The sequence below is a fragment of the Hakea prostrata genome, chromosome 3 (assembly GCF_041222555.1).
Source record: "Hakea prostrata isolate BN-2017 chromosome 3, UWA_Hpros_2, whole genome shotgun sequence".
In the NCBI taxonomy this organism is placed as follows: domain Eukaryota; kingdom Viridiplantae; phylum Streptophyta; class Magnoliopsida; order Proteales; family Proteaceae; genus Hakea; species Hakea prostrata.
Window position 1 is genome coordinate 40,547,320 of NC_142602.1, and position 17,088 is coordinate 40,564,407.

Here is a 17,088-nt window from a genome sequence, read left to right on the forward strand (position 1 = left end):
TATAGTGTTGATATCTTTTGAAGGTCCTAGGAAGTCAAGGAAGACCCTTCCTTAAGTTGGTTGAGGACCCAAGTGTTGTTTTTGGCCTTTGAGATCCAAAATTCAGCAACTTTCAAAGGGAAGACCCTTTGGTCGATCCTCCTTGGTCGATGGTACCGACCAAGGCAACTCCGGACAGAATTGTTCTAATTTTGGAAGTTTTAGGTTTTGGATATCTATATATAGTAACCTCGGTCTAAACCTAAACACTTTGCCTCTTAACTATTGGAGAACGTGAGAAGAACCCTAGAGCCTCCTCCTCAAGCCCAAGGTTGATTCCAAGCATCCAAGCAAGGTTCCTCCATTGATCTTCTTCTACAAGGTTAGTATTCGATCTTATTCTTCTCTAATATAATCTTTCTACTGCATCTATTGTTTGTTTTGATTATGAGGAAGGTATTACACTACTGTAATGACCCAACCTCTAATATTCTTAGTCTTAGAGTGAATCCCTATTCACTCTATGTTTTCCTTGAAGCCATATGGTGTGTTTTCTATGTTTTGATCTAGCATGAGACTATGGTTTTCTCTTACTATAGTTTTGATTCTAATCTATGTTAGATCCATTCCTAAATTGTTTCCTATGCATAATCTACTATTTTCTATCCTTTAGAATGAATCCCCATTCATTCTAGCCTATCCGTGAGAATCCACGGTTTAAGCCTAATAGGTGGTTTGTTGGGATTCTATTCCAATGGTGTTTTTAGATGTTTAGATCATCATAGATAATCTTAGTATGTTATTTTAGATTTTTTCTATTAATTTCGGAGTGTTCCGATGTGTATCTAAGAGTTTTCGACCAAAGTTGGGAGTTTCCGTCCGTAGACAGAATGCTTGGTCGAACCCCCTTGGTCGATACCATCAACCAATAGACCATCGACCAAGGGTGTTGCTGATAGCAACTTTGCTTTGTTTGTCTCCGTTTCGTCTCCGATCATTAGAGTTTGTTCCTTGTGTTCTATACATGTTTGTTTAGGATTGTTTAAGTGGTTTTGGACTTGCTCTTTGATCTTTTACTTGAAGGTTACGAATTTGGATACAAGGTGAGTACGTTCACTCACAATTGACTATTTAAATTCTACGCTTTATTAAATCATGTTTACTTATGATAGCTACTGTTTAGTACTCTTTTCTATATTGTTTTACTTCTACAATTACAGTAGGCTATTCATGATTTGATTCACATACTGTTATTGATTATGAATGATGCGATTGTGTATTGGATTATATTGTGATATGTATGGAATCATGATGCGATGTGATTGCCTAAGTTGTGGTTGTGGAATGCCCTTTTGGCGTTTCTGTCATTGGACACTAGTGGAGGTGGTATGAGACACATTCCTATGGTGCCCTTTGGCGCTTTCCCTGACTACTGGTTGACATACCTAGGTTTTGTCTAGAAGTGTTTGGCTAGGGAAAACCCTGTCATCTGACCCTATCGGAAGGGGAATTGAGACCGAGTGACCCATGACAACAATGGGGATTTGTGGTCACTCAAGACTGATAACCAACCCGTGAGAGGACTTAAATCACATTGTGGGGGCCATCATTAGTAGGGTTGCATGTAGTAGACTTGGGCTCGTGGGTGGTCAAGAGTGCGGGAAGCATGAGAGGACACGAGAGCTTCCCGTTTATTATGTGTGGATGACCAATAGGGTTAAGAGTTTACGTAGCCGGGAAGGAGACGGTAACTCTAGGGGGAAAGGTTCCAGAAAGGATCGCGGGAAGCAAGGAATGGACGTATCTAACCCTAAAGTAGATGTGACTCAGTAGATGACTTGCATTGGGCTAAGTTTAACTCTGACACACGCCAATGCTCATACCAATGGGGGTAAGCGATAGTGTTGACTTAAACCCCATCCATGAAATGTCCGGGAAGGATGCCTTGACCCAATTACCTCGGAGAACCCAAAAGACCGGGAAGGTTGAGGGAAGAGTGATTTGAGACCTACCCGGAGAAGTATGGTGATTTATCTTAATGTGTGTCTGCCAATAGAGACCAGCATATATAGAGTTAAAAGCATACTTGCATTCATTGTCTCATATCATTGCATTTATGTTTGCTTTGGATTGTTTGTAGATATTTATTATGATTGAACAACTTACTAAGTTCATTTGAGCTTACCCTTTGAGGGATATTTTTTAGATGCCTTTGCAGGAATGGAAGAGAACTCGTGCACCGGTACGGAGGATCCTTGTCTATACATAAATGGTGCGACCAGTACACCGGTGTGGACCACAATGATGGTTCCTATTGATAGTAGCAGGCATCGTCTCATTCGCCGTGGGATCGTGAGTTAGAAGCTAATCCAAAGTTGCAAGAGCACAAACCTAAGGCGAAGAAGATGAAAACTGAAGAAGAAGAAGAGCCCATGGAAGAATTTGATTAGTTTTACTCTTTGTTCTTCTAGACTTTTATTTTTATTTGTAATAGCTTTAGACTTACTTTAGAGATTTGATCTACCTTCCGCATTTGTTGTAGGGTATATTTCCGATATATACTACAGTTATCTTTTTGATTTGGTATATTTTATTCCGCACTCTGATATACTTTTTGTGATTATTCTAAGATTCTTTCCTTAATTGTTATTCTTAAATTACTTGAATACAATGATTTGTTCTTGCTTTCAATTATGTTATTGTGCTATGTGGATATGATCGCCTTAAACTTTATCTTCTGGGCTGTGGGTCACACACTCGAGTATGCCAGATAGGGTAGCGGCTGGGTGGATGTGATATATACTGGTGGGTGGGGTGTGACATAATGAGTGATATTGATGGATCAAACCTCAGGTGTAGGGGAGTTCTTTGAAGTCCAAGTTAGAAAATTTGCTTAAGGTGTGATTATATTTGGATATATTTGCCTTTTCTACTCGGTAGGCCACTAGGGTTCGTCAAAGCATCGTCCTTTTTTGTTTTTTGAGAATTGAAAACCTATTTTGCCTTGGTGGAATTTCACTTAAACCCATGAACCATTTCACTTAAACCCATGAACCACTCGTTAGGGCATTGTTAGGTTTTTATTCTAGTACTCAACCAGTATATAAATTCACATAATACTAGGTACTCATGTAGTTAAAACCAACAAAGAATGGGGTTTTACCTTAAGATCCACAACATGACCACACTAGTTCTCCCGGTTTAGAACCTACAATGTTTCCCGGGATAGGTTAGTTTTTTTTTTGCCCAACAACTACCAATCTTATATTAAAATTTCCCTGGTAATAAACCTGAAAGAGAAGTCATTATTTACACACAGAAAACTGAGGTGGGATAGACCACCAAAACCTAGAAAGAGCAAAAAGATTTGCTTCATGAGCAATAGTATTTGCAATAGAGTTTGAAGACCTATTGATAAACTTGAAATCAACAAAGGAGAGATTTGCAACAAGCTGTTGAATTTCTCTAATAATATTCATACTCACCCAGTCAATGGGTTGATTACTACCATTTAAAACAGAAATAATAGACTGACAATTTGAGAATAAAATAACTCTTATGTTACTAACTCTATCAACATAAGATTTTAAAGCTAAATAAAGTCCATCTCTAATAGCTTCAACCTCCACAATAGTGGCTGATGAGATATGGCAAAACTTAGTTTGGACAACTATAAAGCATCCAGTCGAATCCTATAAGATAGCTCCACAACCTCCATGCTTAATAGTTTTGTTCCAAGCCCCTTAAGTATAAACTTGATATATATATCAAGAAAAGATAAATCATTAGGCTGATTGTTGTTTTGAAAATAATAGTTTATTGGTGTAGAAGAGACAATATTGTGTTGACATTCACCAATTTCATTAACTTGAGAGGAGAACCAATTCATAATATGTGGAATTGAAATGCCTTTACCATCAAAAAGAAATTTGTTTATAGTATTCCAAATACACCAAGACAAGGTGGTCCAAAGAACATCTATGAACCTCCAAAGAACATCTATGATATGTAGCTCCTTGTAAGCATGAAACTTGTTGTGAATAAAATTGAAACAATCCATCATAGAAAGAACCATGAAAATTAGTGGTATCAATTCTAAGGGGGGACAGGCGCCAACATTCTTTTGCATAAGGACATGAGAATAAAGCATGATATATAGTTTCATTTGAAGAAACACATACAAGACACATTAGGGATGGTGGGCAATTTTATGAAATAAAGTATCACACATTGATATAGCTTCATGAGATGCTTTCCAGATGAAATGTTTTATTTTTGGGAGAGTGGGGATGTTCCATACTTGTTTCCAATGAGAAGCTATTGAGGATGATGATGCAATGTTGCCATGATAATCAGCAAATGAGAGGCATAGAAAGTAAAAGCAGACTTAATACTAAATGTCCCATTTAAAGATTGACTCCAAATCCACTTGTCAAGTGTGTTCGGCGAAAGGATAGGTAAAGTTTTTATTTGGTCCACTTCATCGTTGGAAAAGAGGGAAAGGAGAAGAGGAAAGTTCCATTGCAAAGATTGTCAGTCAATTAATTCATTGACTTTTGTTAGGACCATTTGCAAGTGGGGTGAAAATGATTTTATGAAAAGGGGAGCTAAGTAACCATGGATCCTTATAAATGAGTGTACTAGAGCCATTGCCCACTTGCTTGAGGATACCACATATTAAAATCTCTGTGCCTGCTAAAATGCTTCGCCATCCCCATGAGTAGTTTCGAGGACATTCGACGAAGGTATTTTCCAAACATTGCTAGGGCCCATAACAGTCAAGGTTAGTGAGTAAACGCCAGCTCTATTTTGCTAATAAAGCTTTATTGAAATATTGAACATCACGGAATCCCAAAGCCCCCTTCATGTTTCCTCATGCATAAGGTTTCCCATCTAACCTAATGAATACCCTGTCCTTTGTTATTTTTCCATCAAAAAGTGCAGATCAATTGCTCAATTTTTTTGCATATCTCATTGGGAAGTTGAAAGCATGACATAACATAGATTGGAAAAGCATATGCCAATGCTTTGATAAGAACATTTTTACCGGCCGAGGAAAGGAGTTTTCACGCCAGCCGGAAAGCTTTCTTCTTAACCTATTAGTGATGAAAGCAAAAGTTTGTGTTTTTGATCTCCCAACTGAGGAGGGTAAGCCAAGATAAATGCCATGGGATGGAGCTTCACAAATATCCAAAGTGGAGATGATATTAGTGCGAAGATCCCGGGGGGTTCTATGACTAAAACTACAGCTGATTTTTAAGGATTGATGTGTAACCCAGATACTAGTTCATAATCCTGGAGAATGCACATTGATTAATGACGCATTTTCAATTGAGGCTGAGGAGAATATCATGCTATCATTAGCAAAAAAGAGATGATTGACCATTGAAGCCTGGGGAGCTAACTTAATTCCCGTAAGAAGAGGAATTCCTTGATTGGATATAAGTTTTTGAGTGAAAGTTTCTTGACATAGATTGAAAATATATTGACTAAGAGGGCATCCTTGACGAATTCCCCATTGGGGGGTTAGGTTAGTGGGACGTGCGATAATCACCCCCACCCTGTAATCAACAATTAATATCTATTGGGTTTTGAGGTCACCATAACACATGCATCCCATTAACAACTCGAATAGAGGGAAAAAATCATCCAATGGAAGGGTAAACAAACTGTAGAAAAAAATTATACAGTCTTTTACCTTACAGCTAACCCAGTTTTTCACTGTACTTCCCTTTACCATTACCCCTGGAACCAGACAATGCCAAACTGAATGTCCTCATTCTTTGAGTCCTAAAACCAAATCAAGATAAAAGTCACCATAACTTAGTATTAAGTTAAACAAAGCTAAGCTCCCAACTTGGAGAACTATCCAAAAACCATAATTTATTGAACCCCCAAACTAAGCCCACAAACCCACAGCATACAGCACTATGAGTGCACAAGTATGAAAGAGAACCTTTGCAATGTAGGACTAAAGGTTTATTCATACATCTTGCTTTAACAAAACATGCATTGGGTGGTGAAGTTTTGATTCCTAGAAGGCACAAAACATCCGAAGAAAAGAGCCACATTTTTTAAATAAACATATAAATACAACAATTTCTCTCATATTAGCTCAGGTAACAACAGTGTACCAGGAAGCAGCAACTATAAAATAGTTGCACTCAAACTCGGTCTCGACATCCAATATCGTTATTATGAGGCAAACTGACTTAATTACAAGACTCAGTAAACAGAAGCAGAAAACATAAATTTATTCCCCTTCTCATTTCCAGGTAGATGGATCAGGGGTTTCGGAATCCTTCCAGGTTTTGACACTTGGTGGATATCGGTCACCCTTGACAGGAACTGATGAAGCTAAGGATTCTAGTTCAGCCATTTCTTCAGGTGTTAATTTCACAGATAAAGCACCAATGTTCTGGTTAAGATTTTCAATCTTAGTTGTTCCTGGTATTGGAACCACATCACTTCCTTGGTGGTGAACCCATGCCAAAGCAAGCTGACCAGGGCTGCACCCCTTTTTCATTGCAATTTCATTCACCCTCTCAAATATCTTCTTGTTGTGCTCCAGATTCTCAGCTTGGAACCTTGGAAAGGTCTGGTTCAACCAAGTAGAAAAATATTTAATTAATTACAGAGATATGAACAGAAGATATATAATGCAAGCTACTATGCATGAAAGATGACACATTTATATTTGGAAAATAGTACATATATGGTTATTGTAACTCTCATTTACATGCTAATTAAATTGCATGCATTAATGAAAAAAATGATAATATTCAGACCTTTCGGCGGTCATTATCAGAAAAATTTTCGAAAAGCTTTGGTCCATATGAAAGGAAGCCTCTGCCTAAAGGGCTATAAGCAACAATGCCAATTCCAAGTTCCCTGAGAAGTTGAGAAAAATGAGTTGAGAAGTTAAAATCTACAAATCAGTGAGACAATAAGGAGAAAAATACATGTGCAACAAATTGATGACTCACCTACAAGTAGGAATTATATCTTCCTCAACATCTCTTGACCATAAGGACCACTCCAACTGCACTGCTGTTATAGGATGAACAGCATGTGCTCTCCTAATTGTTGAAGCAGAAGCTTCAGATAGTCCAACATACTTAATCTTCCCTTCTTCTACTAGCTTTTTGAGTTCTCCCATCTGATGTAGAAATTCAATATTTGAAAAAAGAAAATAATGTTAGAAATGAAAATTTCAATTAAGAAATCATGTGGAGAAAAAAACATTCATATGCAAGTGAGAGAACAAGCATAATTTATCCAACTTACCCTCCCCATCCTCAATAAAAAGTTATGTAATCTAGTGACCCTTGAGCAGATAAACAAGTGATGTTTTAGTAAAGAATCTCTTTGATTGTCCAAATTAAAATGTAAGAGTAAAAATTAAAATTTGTAGGATTAAACCCTTCCCTTGTCTGGCCATAAAGTGACTCCAACCAAACTTCAGTACAAGGAAAATTTTTTCAGGGTCCTAACAGATTTTCTTTACACTACCTGACCAATGTGGGACTAAAATCCCCTTCAATACCTAGCTATGAAGAGCAGTCACTGCATGAGCACCCAAACTCAAGTATTCTGACCGATTGATCATATTGAGAGGGGGTTCTCTCCATCAACTTGAAACTAGGTCCTCACAACCTTATTATTTCCATTTCAGGTTGAAGACACCTCCTCCAATAATAAAAGCATAGCACCCCATTATTAATATTAAGAATGTTTTTGACAATCTTGTCCAGGAGTGGGAACCCTTGTGTCTGCCTCTCAAAGTTCCACTTGGGTCTCACATTGGCATAGGAGCCACACTTTCAGGCAGCGCACTTCTATTGATATATGAAATAAACTCACTCCTTTCAGTAGTTTGGCTCTATTTCATTTTTTCTACCAAAGTAACTCTCACAGCTTAAAGGTTTAGAGTGCACTTACTGCATCAGTACCTAGTCTCAAATCTTCTGACAAACTGATCCTAGTATGAGGGGGTTCCCTCCATCAAAGTGAATCTTGGTCTCCTCCCTCTATTTCCATCTTGAGGCTGAAGATACCACTTCTCCACAATAATGTATAACACCATTACCATATCAGATTCAGAAACATCTTATTAGCTTTTGTACCGATTCAGTCAGATTTAGAAAGTTACTTTTTAAGGGAAACTTTCAGCACCACCCCCTGCGTTATCCAATTTATCAATGAAGGCCCCTATAAAGTGAAAATCTATCGATGACACCTCCTACAGTTAAGAAATCATAGTTAAGTGCTGATGCAAGTAAGTTAAACTTTTCAAAAAAAGACAAGAATAACCTTGAATGTAAAACTCTACACATGACTTGTTTCTTCAGTCGTCCTCCATTGTTTGTGACTTCTTCCTCTCCCAATTGTGAATCCTCAAAAAGTTTGGAAGATATGGCTCAAAAGTGGGGCATTTAAACTTAGGATGTACGGGTAATGTTGGAAATGGATAAATAAAAACAAATGAAGACTAATAGTGTTAGGAATAGGGGATTTGGTTAATAAATTGGATAACATAGGGGAGTTGCATTAATATTAGGGTGTAACTCATGGGGTACTGAAAATTTCCCTTTTTCTAATATGGATTCTCTTAAATGAATATGGACGCTGATTGACCACAAATTTTTTATGAAGTTGATGCATCTACTAATGTATTAATAAGAGTTAGGATTGAGAGTTGAGAGTTCAACAACTTCCCTTTCTTCTACTCTTTTCAGACTGATTTTTCCATTTTTTTACTATTGGATTTTGTCTATATTTATTTTCATTTAAAAAATTATTTGAAAAAAAAAAAAGAATCACATTATCTTAACTTATAGAATCATAATATAAGAAGGGGGGGGGGGGGGCAACATGTAAGGTTCCTTCATTGGATAATTAATTAGTCAAATAGGGGTACCATATCCACATCCTAATAGGATTCAGATGGACTTGAATTTCCTAAAGGGACTCAAATGTGGGTTCAAGTGCAAAATCCAGATATCCATTTTCATCCCTACCACCATGAGCTTGAATCACCTCCCCGGTTGATTGCTCCCTAGACACTTCCCTACCATACAATTGTTTAAATATTATAAAAATATCCGAGTGGGTCCCTTGTGGGCCCCACCCCTACTACTGTGTGGTTCAAACACGCCAGAGGAGCACATTGTTCTCCCTCACAGGGAGCTGATCCAGATTCTACCTACTCCTTGCTGTCCACCTTCTTCCACCCTGTAAATGACCTTTATTTTTTGGCCAATCCTGTAAATGACCTACCTGCCCCAGTATGTGCCCTCCTGCTATTCTCTCCTCTCTATAATCTCAACCCCCATGCCCATGGATTGAATAAAATGGAGGGAGGCACTGATTGGGTCTCACACAACCACACTTTGGACAGAGACACTGCTCTACCAACTGTGCCAGGCAGTTGCTCTTTAGTCTCTAGCTAATTGGGTACCTTCACTTAACTCATGATCAATTTCAGTCATAAATTGGCATGATCAGAAGAGTCAGAACAGTAATTTGCGAACCAATTCTATCTCTGCGCTGCAGGATTAGGCAGCATTCTCACCCAAAAAAGACAAATTAATAATTAAGAAGACCAGATGATTGCCTGAATTATGAGGGGATAAGATGGATAAAGGGAAAATGGAAAAGGGGAAAAAAAAAATAAAAAAAAATTCGCACCGTTACTTCAATGGGAACTCGTGTGTCAATCCGATGCTGGTAATAGAGATCAATGCAATCAACCTGAAGCCTCTTCAAGCTAGACTCGCAAGCTGCCCTCACATAAGCAGGATCTCCTCTCACTTCAATCTTCCCATCCACAAATACGTTCCCGAACTTGGTAGCTAATTCCACCTTCTCCCTCATTCCCTCCTGTAGAGCCTGAAAAAAAAAACAGAGCCCCAAAAAGCCTGAAGATAATAAGAAAGATAAAAAAGAAACTGAAGGAATGGAAATTGGAAATCCCAGAGAAAAGTAGAAAAACCTTTCCGACGAGGATCTCATTAGTGAATGGACCATACATGTCAGCAGTGTCTAAGAAAGTGATGCCGTTGTTAATGGCGTGATGAATAAGAGCGATCATATCTCCTTCCGGCTTTGGGGTGCCATAGGCGTACGACATTCCCATGCAACCCAGTCCCTGTGATGATACCTCTAGTCCCTGAGAACCCAATTTCATCCTTCCCACAGGACCTACTACTGTTGCCATCGCTCTGCTCCTCTGAATCCTTACTTGATGTGGTTCTGTTGGTTCCCAGACACCCTAGAACAGAGAAAGGGGAAGGCAGAGAGATCGGGATATATAGTAAGAGAAACCAGTGAGAGTATGGCGCAAGCACCAGCGTCATCATTACAAGGAACGGTGCGGTTCGTGACGGAAAATGGCTATTTCCAGCTCTCCAAAAGTCGCTGAATAACACTATTGTTGTTTGAATGGACCAGTCACCAGAGAGTACTAGACGTGTCATCTTTTGTGACCAAATGGAACGAAAAGGAAAAATCGGATATTTTTACCTTCAGGGTGACGTTTAGAAGAGGCTGGAAGTTCTGGAACCTTCTGTGTAATCCGTGACAGCGTTCCTCAGTTTTATTTTTCACCATTGTCTTTTTTCAACTTTATCCAATTTTTTTGAGGTAATTTTCATCTGGCGTTGAAGTTTCATCCATTTAACTTTTACTTCAGTTTAAGTTTTATTTTGTATATGGCTCATATGGTTTCAATAAATGACTAAATAAGAAACAAGCTTAACATAAATTGTTAGTCTAATAATTTTTGATGAAAATACCCTTCTTTTTTTTCTTTTCAATTTATTTGTTTTAATTTTTTTCCCTTTTTGATAAGTTTTTCTTTTATTCATAGAATAAATATAAAAATTTCATTCTTGATAGTGAAAAGATATCTCTTAAGACCATGAGGTGAGACCCTCTACTATTACCTTCTTGTTCTCTCCATCTTCTTTGTTGTCGGCCAAGAAATGGACCGTTGCTTAGCCCTTGTTGCTGCAGTGACTTCGAAGGCTTCGGAGACGAAGCAGAAGAAGAGTCTCCTTGATTCCTCCCAAAATACTGATCTACCCTTTCGGTCTTTGGTCCCTCCTCCTCCCATCACCCAATCTGATTTCAAAACTCATCACGACCCACTAGAGCCGGTCACTTTAGCTCAGTTGCCGCCTTCTGATGCCTCTCCCAAACTATCAACCTATGATTACTGGGACGAGGATGAATTCAAAGGCATTCCAATCATTGAACCCCACAAACATCACCGAAAACTGTGACCCAATCTTATTTGAAGGAAGATTCGAAACCCACTAAACCGCCGGTGAAACCCAAGTCTTACACGAGATTGCTTGCATCAGTTTCTTGATCTGTTTCGTGATCAATTACTTCATTGGGAAGAAAGAGAATGAGAAGATTGTGTTGGCTTGGGCTATTGTGTTTGCCACTAAGAATTCGATCTTCAATAAGAATTTTAGTTTATTGGATACTGGTGATGGGAAGGATATGCCATTGTTGTTGAAAGAAGGGCATAATGCATTTAAGTTTTATGCTAGTGGGAGGAGGTACTGTTAGGGCTTGGTGGCCACCATGGAGCTTTAGAATCGGCATGATTTAATATCTTGAGTTTATAATTTGATTGTGTAAAGTAAGGATAGATTTCTTTTCATGTTTTTATGAATGATGATGTCATGGATCATGTTGTTAAAAGAAAGAAACTTCTTAAAAAGAAAAAAAACTAAAACAAATAAATCGAAAAAAAAAAAAGGTATTTTCATCACAAAAATTATTAAACTAATAGTTTGTGTTAAGCTTGTCCTTATTTAATCATTTCTTAAAACCACAAGAAAGTCATATGCAAAAGAAAACTTAAACTGAATTAAAAGTGACCTAGATCAAACCTCAAAGAGTCCAGATGAAAATTACGTTTTTTTTTTTAATGAAAGAGATAAATTTATATTATTAATCCTTAAAGTACAATTACTTTTTTTTTCCTTTCTAAAACAGAATAGGATTTTATTGAAATAAATTCTCTCCTGCTAGAAACTACATCAAGGTTTAACTCAAATACCAGTGGAGTCAGCCATCAACTGTTGGACATCTTCAACTTACGATAGCCAGACCCAAAATCCCCAAGGAGATTGCTATCCCTCCTGATAAAAATAAATTCAACTGAAAGAAATGATGAGGCCACAGAGAGAATTTCTCCTACAGTAGCAAAAGCGTGCCAACCTAGGGAGTTTACATTTAAATTTATTGCTTTGGCAAGGTCCAAACAATATGTGAAGACAACCAGTTTACGCAGGTTGTAGGCAAGAGCTAAGAAGAGGCCATCACGAAGAACCTCGGCTTCAGTTACTGTTGTAGAAAGAGAGCATGGGAACACGCTCCTAGCTGCTATGAACGAGTTATCAGAGTCCCAAATGAGACAAGCTTGGCCACCTTCATGACACTTAGCATCCCACGAACCGTCTGAGAAAATCCTGTATGTGTTCGAAGGGAAATCCATCTCAAACAGATATATGTCTTCTCATTAATGCTAGGTTTTTCTTATCTGATACTGTTAGAGATCTGACTACTGTTAGAGATACTGACTCCAGCTGTCATTTGTAAAGTACAGATATACTTTAGGTGTAGTATCTTGTATAAATACCTTTACCCATTCTAAATACAATCATCTGATTTTAGACTTTCTACATGGTATAGAGGCTGTTTAGGGCAAACGTCCTTTCTTGTTTCTGGTTTCTTTAAGCCTTTTTCACCGGTAACTATGGCTTTTCCTGGTGTTAATCACGCTTCCGTCACCAATAATCAAGCTGCTACTGCTGCTAATCCACCATTTTTTGGTGCAAATCAAGCATTTGATGCATCAAATTGTGCTGCTAATTTTTCTTCTTTTCCTTCATCTTCTTCGGTTGCTCCATCTCTTGTGACATTAAACTTTGGAGGTGGTTTACCTATCAAGCTTACCTCTACTAATTTTCTCATTTGGAAGGCTCAATTTCTTCGATATCTCAGACGTTATGCTTTGATTGGGTATATTGATGGATCGTTTCCTCGTCCAAGCTCTGATAGTGTTCTTGGCGCTGTTTCTTCCTCACAGTGGGATCGACAGGATCAACTAATTCTGGGTTGGTTGCTCTTGTCTCTTTCTGAGTCGATTCTTCCCCACGTTGTTCAGGTTGTAACCTCGTCACAAGCTTAGGGTATTCTTAATCTTATATTTGCTTCTTCTTCAAAGGCTAGGATTCTTGATTTGAAGGATCGGTTGTTTCATGTTCAGAGGGGAACGAATTCTTTTTATGATTATCTACTTGAGATTCTTTCTCTTGCTGATGCTTTGGCTGCAGCGGGTTCCTCTGTTTCTAACGATGATTTGGTTTTGTCTACACTTCGAGGATTAGGCTCTGAGTTTCAAGATTTTTCAACCTCTGTTCGGCTACGGGCAGATTTGTTTTCTTTTGATGATCTTTCAGGTCATCTGATCACTCAGGAGCTGCATATGAGATAGTCATCGTCTGCTTCGGTTGATCCGATTATTACAGCCAATCTTGCGACTCAGTCTTCTTAGATTGGTACTCGGTCTCGCCTCAATTCTCAGAATACTAGTTATATGAGGTCTCCTCAGACAAATGTTTCAAATGGCAGAAGTGGTAACTATCGTAGAGGCTGGAATCGGAGAGGTGGTAGATCTCAAAATGGTTCTTGGAATAATCGGTCCAGGAATTTTTCTGATCGCAATGGTGATTTTGCTTCTTGTGAGTCTTGATCTACTGAGGTTTCTCCCTCTTTCTTGCATGAGTCTTGAGTTGTTTGTTAGCTATGTGATGCGCCTGGGCATAAATGCAAGAATTGTCCACAGAGATTCAATCATGCCTTTGTTGGTAAGATCTTTTGTTCCTCTGCAACTTCTTCTTCTCAAATTTTGATAATTCGATATGGGTTCTCGATTCAGGATCTAATAGTCATTTGACTGCAGATTTGGCAAATTTGAGTGTGCATGAACCTTTTTCTAGTAATGATAGGGTGTTTGTTGGCAATGGTAATTCTCTTTTCATCTCTCATATTGGTACTACTATTGCTGCTAGTTCTGAGAAGAGTTTTGTTCTTCCTGATGTGTTGTGTGTGCCTGATGTTAAGTGCAATTTGCTGTCAATATCTCGGTTTGCAAAGGATAATTGTGCTTAATTTGAATTTTGTTCTCGTTTCTTTTATGGTAAGGATCTGCAGACTCACAGAGTATTGTTGAAGGGGATGTGTAGTAATGGGCTCTACACTATTTCATTTTCTGTTGCTTCTGTTTCTTCCAAGCAAAGTGATGTAAACTCTATAATTTGTCATCATACTAGTGTGATGTCTGATAGGAATTTAGTGGATTGTAATTCTTCTGTTGCACTAGTTACATATGTGGTTGATTGGCATAGACGTCTTGGGCATCCAGCTCCACAGCAAACTAAGTTTGTTCTTCAACAGATTGGAGTTAGTTCTTCTTCACTGCCAACTTGTGAAGCCTGCAAATGCTCACATAGTCATTGGCTTCCCTTTTCTTCTTCTGTATCTTCAAGTAGAGCACCCTTAGATATCATACATAGTGATCTTTGGGGTCCTGCACCTGTTGAATCTTATGATGGTTTCAGATATTATGCAGTTTTTGTTGATCAATTTTCCAAGTATACTTGGTTGTATCCAATGAAGACTAAATTTGATCTTTCAGATGTGTTTGTAAGGTTCAAATCTTTAGTAGATAATTATTTTTCAACTCATATTTGTTCTCTTCAAACTGATGGTGGTACAGAATATCTGCCTTTGATTAAGCTTCTTGCGGAAAGTGGAATAACACATAGGTTGTTATGTCCATACACTCGGTCTCAGAATGGTACTGCAGAGAGAAAGCATCGCCATGTTCTTGAATCTAGTTTGGCACTATTATTTCAAGCTGGAATGCCTCAAATATTTTGGTCTGCTGCAGTTCGTACATCTGTTTATCTTTTAAACTAGATTCCAGTAGCTGCTTTGAAATTTAAATATCCTCTTGAGGTTTTGCTTGGTAATTCACCTAATTATACAAGTCTTAGAGTGTTTGGATGTCTTTGTTTTCCATGGCTCAGACCTTATGCAGCTTCCAAATTACATCCTAGATCCAAGGCTTGTGTTTTTCTAGGATATCCCACTTCTTACAAAGGTTATTGTTGTTTTGATCCGACAACTGGCAAGACGTTTATCTCAAGACATGTTGAGTTTGATGAGGGCTGCTTTTCATATGCTGTTGCTGGGACTTTATCTTCACTTTCATCTGTTTCAGCTTGGTTTGATTTGTCTCAGTCATCAGATTACTCTTCATCAGCTGTAGGGATGAGTTCTTCGAATTGTACTTGTAGTTCTCATACTCAAAATAATGAAATTACCCCTCCCCCTCTGTTGAGTGGATCGTGTTTTGAGTCTAGTCCTCCAGAGTGTTAGATTGTTGTTCTAATTTGCCTCCAAATTCTGTTGATAATATCACCAGCCAAGTAACTCAAGGTCCAGTTGTTAATCTGAGAAGTCCATTGGATTAAGGCCCATCTAATGACATAAGAGGACTAAGTACTTCCTCATCCAACTACTGTTTTAAGAGGCCCAGTCCCTCATGGCTCAACTGTTGCCTTACGTGATCATCCTATTCATGATTCAATTGTTAACATAAGAGCTTCCAGTTCTCTTTTGCAAAATGGTCCCTCTACTGTGATTACTAGTTCTTCTTTGGATCAATCCACTTCTGAAGTTGCTTTATCTCCAAATCAGTTTTCTCATCATTCAATGACTACACGGTCCAAATCCGGTATTCAAAAACCCCAACTAAGGTTGAATTTATCTAGCACTGTTGATGATGAGTTACCCTCTTGTTTTTCTAAAGCTGTTTTGTCTCCGCATTGGCGAAAAGCAATGCAAGAAGAATATAATGCGTTGATAGACAATGGTACTTGGGAATTAGTTTCCGCTTCACCAACACAAAATGTGATAGGCTGCAAATGGGTTTTTAGAATTAAAGAAAACCTGATGGGAGTATTGATCGTTATAAAGCTCGGCTTGTTGCTAAAGGCTTTCATCAACGGCCAGGATTTGAGTTTGGTGATACATTTAGTCCTGTCGTCAAACATACAACCATCAGGCTTATTCTCTCTATTGCTCTTGCCAAAAATTGGCCTATTAGACAGCTTGATGTCTTAAATGCTTTCTTGCATGGGGACTTAGAAGAAAATGTTTTTATGCATCAACCTTATGGTTTTGTTGACTCAGTTAAACCAAATTATGTGTGTCGTCTACGCAAGTCTTTATATGGACTCAAGCAAGCACCGCGTGCCTGGTATACTCTTTTCTTTTATCTCAAGGATTTGTGGGCTCTAAAACTGATACCTCTTTGTTCCTTTATCATACCTCCAAGGTTACCTTATATGTCTTGGTATATGTTGATGATATATTGGTAACAGAAATTAATTTGGGTATTATTAGTTCTCTCATCAAAGCTCTCTCCACTGCCTTTGCTATTAAGGATTTGGGTAACTTGAATTATTTCTTGGGAATTGAAGCCACTAGGACTGTTGAAGGGTTATTTTTATCTCAGCACAAGTATATTCTGGACTTACTATCTCAAGCCAATATGAGTAATGCTAAGCCAGTTTCTACACCTATGGCTTCTCATGTTCCTCTTTCTCTACATGATGGAATCTTATTACCTAATGGAACTGAATTTCGTCATGTGGTTGGTGCATTGCAATATTTGTCAAACACTCGTCCTGATATTGGATATGCTGTGAGTCGAGTTGCTCAATATATGCATAGTCCAACTGATGTCCACTGGAGTGCTGTCAAGCGTATACTTCGTTATTTACGTGGTACCTCCTCCATGGGTCTCTTCTTCTCAAGTACATCTTCTTTGTCTCTTAGTGCTTATTGTGATGCTGATTGGGCTGGTAATACGGATGATCGTCGCTCCACTACTGGTTTTTGTATTTTTCTTGGGAATCATCTCATCTCTTGGGGTTCTAAAAAGCAGCGTACTGTTGCTCGTTCTTCCACTGAAGTTGAGTATCGTGCCATAGCTTCTACTGCTGTTGAACTCATTTG

At 38.3% G+C, this 17,088-nt stretch overlaps 2 protein-coding genes and 1 pseudogene across 2 annotated transcripts; 2 read left to right on the forward strand and 1 right to left on the reverse strand.

Annotated features, from left to right (window-relative positions):
- Positions 1-5,883: 5,883 nt before the first annotated feature.
- Positions 5,884-10,386, reverse strand: LOC149022227 (putative aldo-keto reductase 2). The gene is made up of 5 exons (XM_089150410.1): positions 9,974-10,386; positions 9,670-9,870; positions 6,966-7,138; positions 6,768-6,870; positions 5,884-6,577 (listed from the first exon to the last, which is right to left on the reverse strand). The coding sequence occupies exons 1-5, from the start codon at positions 10,196-10,198 to the stop codon at positions 6,245-6,247; spliced, it is 1,035 nt and encodes a 344-aa protein (XP_089006536.1). The 5' UTR covers positions 10,199-10,386; the 3' UTR covers positions 5,884-6,244.
- On the forward strand, positions 10,316-11,726 carry LOC149022228 (uncharacterized protein At5g49945 pseudogene; annotated as a pseudogene).
- Positions 11,727-12,754: 1,028 nt separating this feature from the next.
- On the forward strand, positions 12,755-14,172 carry LOC149022229 (uncharacterized). Its single transcript, XM_089147571.1, has 3 exons — positions 12,755-13,165; positions 13,226-13,460; positions 13,940-14,172. Exons 1-3 carry the CDS (start codon positions 12,755-12,757, stop codon positions 14,170-14,172), a joined length of 879 nt encoding a protein of 292 aa, XP_089003697.1.
- Positions 14,173-17,088: the final 2,916 nt, after the last annotated feature.